The sequence below is a fragment of the Carlito syrichta genome, unplaced genomic scaffold (genome assembly GCF_000164805.1).
Source record: "Carlito syrichta isolate Samal-C Ts95f unplaced genomic scaffold, Tarsius_syrichta-2.0.1 Scaffold309493, whole genome shotgun sequence".
Classification (NCBI taxonomy): Eukaryota; Metazoa; Chordata; class Mammalia; order Primates; family Tarsiidae; genus Carlito; species Carlito syrichta.
This window is the reverse complement of record NW_007253589.1, coordinates 693,807-702,153: the sequence shown is the minus strand read 5'-3', so window position 1 is coordinate 702,153 and position 8,347 is coordinate 693,807. Positions and strand designations below refer to the sequence as shown.

At 36.3% G+C, this 8,347-nt stretch overlaps 1 protein-coding gene across 1 annotated transcript in view; it reads right to left on the bottom strand.

The window, feature by feature from the left end:
* NME7 (NME/NM23 family member 7) overlaps window positions 1-8,347 on the bottom strand; it is a gene marked incomplete at its 3' end in the record, with an annotated part of 131,480 nt that overhangs the window by 74,669 nt on the left and 48,464 nt on the right. The window contains exons 4-5 of the mRNA XM_008067377.1: window positions 6,982-7,092; window positions 2,307-2,357 (exon numbers count right to left, since the gene is read on the bottom strand). Of these exons, the coding sequence (XP_008065568.1) occupies window positions 2,307-2,357; window positions 6,982-7,092 (162 nt within the window). The remainder of the gene's footprint in view (window positions 1-2,306; window positions 2,358-6,981; window positions 7,093-8,347) is intronic.

Below are 8,347 nucleotides of genomic sequence, written 5' to 3'. Positions count from 1 at the left end.
TCACCTCAGCCTCCCAAAGGCGCGGGATTACAGGCTGAGCCACCGAGCCTGGCTGAATAACTTCCACCAATTTTCTACAAAATTATATATGTCTATCCTAACAAGTCTTAGGAATATTTCATAATGCTTGATTTAAAATAATCTATAATATAATAATTTTATTATATAAAAATATTTTAAAAACCTCACTACTCTGTGCAGGATACCAAATACTATGTCTATTTAGTCACTTAGTTTGGCTAATGTAACATTCTTCCTTCTTAGAAATGAAAACACTCCTTTGCCTGTCAATAGCAATGTAATAGTAGTAATATGAGTATGTACAGTAGTCATTTAAATTTAATTACAAACCAATATTTAGAATATAGATTCAGTTCTAACATATTATTTGCTATATTTCAAGGAAAAAAATATACACAGATCAAACTATTTAGTTGAAATATAAGGATTCTATGAACACTGTTTTATGTATGCAAGACTACCAAAATAAGAGTTAAAAAGCACAACAAAAATATTCAACATAAGATATAATTATCAGTCTATTTTAAATCCACTAAACTCCTTTTTATTTTTTCTTTTATAATTTTTAATTTTAAATACGTGGGGTACAATTCAGGGTTAGGTATACAAATGTTCGTTATGCAGGTACCCTTGTTGATGAGGTGTGCCCCACCCCCAGCAGTTTCCCACTACTGCCATTCCTGCCCCTGCCTTCCCCTGGCAGTTTCCCAACTGCCAATCCCTTTCTTATAGTATTACAATAGTTGTTCAAGCTCCGCTTATTAGTGAGAATATGTGATACTTGGTTCTTTGTTTCTGTGATAGATCACTCAGTATTAAAGCCTCTAAGTCCATTCAAGTTGCTGTAAAATTCGTAATTTTGTCCTTCTTTATGCCTGCAAAATATTCCATCATGTATATGTACCACATCTTTTTTTATCCAGTTCTATTTCGATGGGCAGCACAGTTGGTTCCATGCTTTTGCTATTGTAAATAATGCTACAATAAACATGTGTATGCAGGTATCTTTTTCATGGACTGATTTCAGTTCCTCTGGGTATATTCCCAGCAGGGGGATTGTGGGGTTGTATGGGAGGTCGGTTTTTAGAACTTTTAGGAATTGCCACATTGTTTTCCACAGAAGCTGTACTAGTTTACACTCCCATCAACAATGTAGAAGTGTTCCCTTTTTGCCATACCTTCTCTAGCATCTGTTGTTTTTTTGAGTTATTGATGATGACCATCCTGACTGCAGTTAGGTGGTATCTCAATGTGGTTTTAATTTGCATTTCTTTGATGACTAGTGAGGCTGAGCATTGTTTCATGTATCTGTTGGCTGCCTGCATGTCTTCTTTTGAGCAGTGTCTATTCATATCTTTTGCACACTTTGTAATGGGGCGTTTTGGGTTCTTTTTGGCACGTTTGAGTTCCTTATAGATCCTAGATATTAAGCCTCTGTCAGATATACAGTTGGCAAATATTTTTTCCCAGTCTGTGGGCTGTCTCCCCACTCTCTCAATAGTTTCTTTGGCTTTGCAGAAGCTTGTCAATTTGATGAGGTCCCATTTGTCTATCTTATCTCTTATGGCATGGGCACTTGGGGATTTGATCAGGAATTGGCTGCCAGTTCCAATTTCCGTAAGAGTGTCTTCTGCATTTTCTAAGGTTTTTATAGTTTGCGGTTTTACGTCTAGGTCTTTGATCCATTTAGAGTTGATTTTTGTGTATGGTGATAGGTAGGAGTCTTGTTTTAATCTTCTGCATGTGGTCAGCCAGTTTTCCTAGCACCATTTACTGAAAAAGTTCTCCTCTCCCCAGTGGTTGGTGGTGGAGGCTTTGTCGAAGATGAGTTGGTAAAGAAATTGATGTTTTGCTTCTGGAAGTTCTATCCTGTTCCATTGGTCTATATGCCTGTTCTTGTACCAATACCAGGCTGTTTTGATTATTGTAGCTTTATAATAAAGCTTAAAGTCTGTGAGCGTGATTTCCCCTGCTTTGTTTTTTTTGCTGAGGATTGCTAAACTCTTTTTTAAAAAAGCTTCCCTCCTTGTAATTTAAACAAATTATCCTATTTGTTACTAATTAAAGTTAAAGACATTTAATAATGAGATATAAGAATTCCTAGCAAATAAAAGGACAGAGAAAACAATTCTTAAGAAAGAAGTCTGTACAATTGTAAGATGTTGCTGTGATCCCTTTGACAAATTATTCTCATGTAACAAATCTTGGAATTGGAAAAATATAACTTCTTTGTTTTCTAGAATATCCTACATTATTTACCACTAACCCCCAAATTAAGCACCTACTTAAAAAATGGCCTTGACTGGTGATCTACGTGAAAATCCAATGCTTCTTTCCTATAAAATAAACAAAAAGAATAGTTAAGAATTATATAATAGTTATTACTTTAGATCAAATTAATAAAATAAATATGAAATCTAAGTTCATATTTATATGAATTAATAATTTTCCACCAAATATTGTCAAATTCCCCTCCTTTTAAATATTTTACAAGTATGAGTCATAACTATTTTAAGATGTAAAATTAAAATGAATATAAGGCAATATTTACTTTTCCACTTGAGATATTTATCATTTATCTTCCTTTTCACCACCATCTTTAATATTTTAGAAACACGGCTTAACATTTGGCCAATAGGAATATTTGTTCTTTAAAGATCATATAAATTACTCCAAAAATGAAAAGTCATCTTCTAATTCAAAATTTGCCACTTTCTTTATAGGCTTTAGACTTGAGAGTTTGGATTAGAATTTTAATTTAGTAATTACAGCTTTCTTTCTTAGCTAGATATCTCCAAAAGAAAGACTATATCCTTGTGTTTTTAAAGTTATTCTTATTTTATTGGTGATCAATGGATAAAAAAACTAATGCTTTAACTGATATCACCAAAAAAAGAAAAGAATATGGAGAAATTCAGAATGTATTAATGGTAACAGGGACTTACTTTTTAAATTTATATTACCACTAAAGAGTATCTATTCAGACAATTTTTAAAAATGCATTTTAAATTGATTAGCTAAAAAGTCTAAATAACTTTTTATTAAAGCAAATCAGGTGTCACTCTTAAAACTGTATAGTTTTCTTAAAGGTTTTAAACTGAGCTCACAGTAAGTGACAAATATATATTAACATCAACTTTTTATTTTTATTTTATTTTTTGTCAAGGTATCACTATGTTGCCCAGACCAGAGTACAGTAGCATAATGATGGCGTTCAAGAATTTTTCCCCATCATTCTTATCTAATCCCTTGCTTAAAAGATTTAGAGTGAGATAGATATGAACAAGTGCATTACTGCCTAGCAAAGTTTTTTGTTATTTTTTGTGTTCTTATGAAAAAACTCATCATTTTTTCAAAAGGATCTATTCATTAATTCTTTCAAAAACATTTACTTATTGCCTACCTTGAATCAGGCACTGATCCAAGAACCAGAACTACAAACTCAGGCAGAACTCAGCTGCTGCCTTTTGGATACTGTCATGGTGGAGGAACTGATATGTGTACAATTTTAGAAAATATTTATACCCTGAAAAGAACTCCATGTCTCTCATGCTCCTAACCTGTATTACTGGTTATGCCAAGAATGCAAGGCCCTGAGTACTCTTTATCATTTCTCAGAGTTGTGTTTATAACAATCAACCTTGAGGAATGGGTAATGCCTCTCTTCAGTACAAAGAGCAGATTTATTAATTGCTTGCTAGTGAAACAGTTGGTAACCCAAGCTCACTCCTCTTCAGTTGTGATGCAGCCCACTGTGTATACAGCACCCACCCAGGTCTATGTCATTTTATCCCTACAGGACATGGTGGCAAGGTAAACCAACACAAACATGATACTCAAGTTGCTTACTAAATCATAATGAAGCCTTTTGTCTCTAACCCATAAGTCTCACATCATCTGTGAGCATCCATGACAGAGTAACAGACTAACTTGCTAGCTTGTAAACTGGGGTAAAAATCCCAGAAACAGTTATATTAACAAAAATGTATGAAATATTATGAATAATTAAAGAAGCAGTTTTCTTGGGAATTAAGAAAGAAGACAGAAGACAAGGCAGAGCATTCAAAATAAAACAAAATTATGTACTAGAGAATGGAGACGAGATAAAACATGACATATTCAGGGAACTGAAACTTAAGTATCTTCTTAGAGTCTATTAAGGTAAGTGAGGCCAGATCACCTAGAGTCTTGTATACCTCATCAAAGAGCTAGTCCATTTTTTCCTGCAGATGATGGGGAACCATTGAAGGATTTAAGGAAGGAATGGTAATATGTTCAGATTTTCATTTAGTAAGTTTTATTCTAATGGCAATATAAAAATGGCATGGAGCAATCTTGGGGTAAAAAAAGACCCATCAAGAAACAGAAAACGGTAAGTCTAGCTGCAGACAAATAAGTAAGTAGCCATTTTAAGACTTTGAGAGCCTGAACATGGGCCTATAAAATACTTAAATTAAGGCAGCTGCAATAGGAATTGTAAGGAAGGAATGGCTCCTAGATGTATACAGAAAGCAGAGGTGAAAAGATGTAAATATCAGGTAGGTATGAGGAACAGGAGCAGCAGAACGAATCTTGAATCACTTTCAGATTGATAATTGCAGAGAGAAGTCAAGGCTGAAGATGTATTTAGAATTCATCTATGAATAAGTGGTAGGGATGATACAGACATGGGTTGGACCACCCAAGGCAAGTATAAAGAAAAGAACATACATAGTACCTGAAGGAAAACTTATTTTAGGAAAAAGATGTAGCCATGGCAAAAGGTAATTGAAATGAGGGTGACAGTCATCGAGAAGGGAAATCAAACGGGCTACAGAGACAGGGTCCTGGATAATCACTCACAGAGATGTTGAAGTCATTTCAACTGTCAGGAGAAGTTGGAGTAGATGGAAACTATAAACCAAGTACCTAAATCGTTAACAAACATAGACTTTGTGACCTGAAAAATGGAAATTAGGCTCACTGGATGGCATACAACTAAATGGCATGGCCTTCCAAGGATGAGTGCTTTTGTGAGGGAGAATATGGACTTTCAGAAGGCAGCTAAAATACTAATCCTATATCATGACCCTATGACACAAGAAATATTCAAGAGCGAGCAGCCTACAGGACTAAAAGGAAATAAATGTCCTTGGAGAAGAGTCGAATTTCAATAAAGGAAAGATATAAGAGGTATGGGAACACTCTGCTAAGATACTATAGACACAGAAATGTTTGTTTACAATAAAACTTGACTTCCAGAGGGGTCAGTAAAAGGGTTTGATAAGGGATTAGTCGTCAGAGGACTACTATTAGTGGTCAGGGAAAAGGAGTGATTAACAACAAAGGAATGAATATGTGTGTGGTCGAGTAATTAGAAGGGCTTGCATTTGTGGCACTTCAAAAAATGAGTGTTTTATAAGGCATGGATGGAATTAGCAAGCCTCAAGATTTCAAAGAAAACTAACAAATTTATACCTTATGATGCTCTTGTAGTGTTAATTGGCTCTAGCAGTTTTGTTTATGTACTATAGAACCATTATGAAAAATAAGTAGCATCTTTATCCCTGGATGTTTGATGCCAAGTTATCAAACACTAGAGGTGTAAAGATACTAAACTCATGTAACCCTCCTAACAACTTATGATATAGGTACTGTTATAACTCTCATTTTGCAGATGAAGAAACAAGAAAAGTGATAAGGTGTTGAGTCACACACCTAGTAAATGGCACAGTTACAAGCAGTCTGGCTATAGGCTCTGTGCTCTGAAATGCAGGCCTCCTGCCTCTCCAGAAAACATGTAAACTGCAAGATCTTACCATAGGAGAAATTTTCAAATTAAATATATGTTGCTGTCAGGATTAAAAATGAGGGTGTTTTGTTGAAGTTTCTAGGGATCAGACTTATCAAAGCTGAGCTGAATGTCTATGGCTATCCACTGTCCCTATTCTCCCAGAAACAAAAGTACAACTGACCCTTGGAATAGATAAAGAAATAGATGACTTCTTGAAGCAGTGAAAAGATACTTGACTAAATCAAAAAACCACGGGAGAAACATAAGCACACTACCAGAGCCAGTTCTGACCAACTGCTACATTCATGTCCATAGAGACACTCTGTGCTATTGTGTCACAATTAGCCAACCCAAGAGTGGTCCCAGGAAAAGAAGGCATCTCCCCTCTTCATTCTCTGGAATGTTTCAGTCTTTACTTTGCCTACTAGGTAGGGAATTTTTTTTTAAATGAGCGTCCATTATCATGGAAAGAGCATTTATGTGTTTTTTCTCACAAGTTCTCTAACAAAGCTAAAGAGAAGGTTGTCCCCATCCTCCATTTTTTGTTTGGACATTGTGACTATTTTCCTTGCTACTCTCAAGGTAGAAACAAAATTTTACCATACAGTTGGAGTTACTTATTTAATCATAGGAAGGGCAAAATAGGATGTGTAAATCTTATTTTCACTAAATAACTTGGAAAATTTCTGGTCAGATAGATTCGACTGCTTTTCAGAGTGGTAAACAGGCATATTTACCTATTATATATATATTAAGAGGACCTAAATGTAAACATTCCCAAATGTATGACTTTTAGAAATCTCACCAATAACATCTCCTTATCAAGTAGCAATAATCAGATATTTATTTCCACTATTATTTTTGTATAGTGTGCTAAAGTTGTATATTAAGAAGAAGAGATTATAATCATCAAGTATTGATATTATAAAAGCTGATAGGGCTATGAAAGACAATAAATAGCTAAATGAGGCATGTATAATTTGACAATTTGTATAATTTGACAATTCCTAATTGCTTAGAGTATGCATCTGATTACCTGTTGTCTTGTTCTCATTCTGATAAGAGTATTCGTCTATTATTTACCATTCAGTAGGAGGTTTTTTATTTTAAACAATGACATGAAAGGTAGATGATGATTTTTTCAAAGGAATCAGACATTATATAACTGAAAATGATCAAAAAATTACCTTGAAAGCATCATCATTTTGAGTTTGGTTATAGTAAATCCAGTTTTGTTTATTATTTCAATTATTTCTCCAGCCTTTGATATTGCATCTGGTTTAATTAGAGCTAATGTTCTGTAAAGAAATAAAGAATAGGTTTGAAATTAAAAATAGTTCAGCAGTTTTTATTTATAGTTCCCAAGCAGTAGTAGTTTACTAATAATCATCCCATATCACCAAACTTCAAAATTATGTAGAAGTGTATTATTGAAGATGTCTCTTAAAAACTTTAAAGTAAGCTTAGGTATACCTGGGTTGCAGGCCCTGCTGCTGTAATGCCCAACATGTCATCTGATTGAAGAAGACCCACTGAACTGGCTCTTCTCAGGAACATTATTTTTGAGGAGGCAAGATGGCAATAGAACCAGTGGGAGCATGAAAATCTCTGTAAAGGTGAGTGTCCATAAAGACAGTCTGCATGAGTGGGTGAGTGCAGCTGAGTGAGTGAAAGTCTGTCTATGGGGAGTCTCAGGATCAAGTACATGGGGCCTCCCTCTGGAGGTGGCTGCAACCCATCACAACCCTGAACATACAGGATCATCAGCCACTCTTGGGGTCCCCCAGGTGGAGGCAGTAGAAGTCAGCAGCTCCTCAGCACCTGGCACCCGGCCCATGCTACCACCTGCAGCAGAAGGCCAGGCACTAGCAGTGGGAACTGTGGAGAGGGAACAACAAGAAAATCTGGAGTTGAGCCCCATTGATGGCGAGGAGACACTAACTGCCACCATTTTCTCTGTCCCAGGATGAGCAGAGACCTGTGTTGGTTTGCCCAGCTCTGTTCAGCCTCCAACCTGAGATCTGGAGGCGATCTCTACACTCCTCTGGGATCGATCATCACTGACCAAGAGAGGAAACTTCAGGAGTGGACAGAAAGAGAGATAGACACCCCACCTCCACACTGGACCATGCATAGACACATCTGATCTCAGTGATGGACTTGGCAGCAGCAGCAGTAAAGGAGTTGGGGGGAATACATATGCCCCACCACATGGACAGATTGTAAGGTAGGGGGAAGTGGTTCCAGGAGGCCCACACACCTAACAGCATATACTGTGATCTGCAAATACCTTCTGAAACACAGCTTCCCCATCACACCTTAAACAAACCTCAAAACTGCAAAAAACACAGCCCCTCCCAATCCCAAGTCCAGCTTCAAAATTGAACAAATCCAGAGGATCTACATAAGGAAGAACAGGAGATTGAGCAAACAGAAGTGAAAGCTATCGCCCCATCACTGAGAAACAGAATTAAGAAAGGGGAGAGAAAGGTGGGGAGGGAAACCTCACAAATAAAGAAGAATCAAAGGAAGAACACAGGTCCCATACAGACT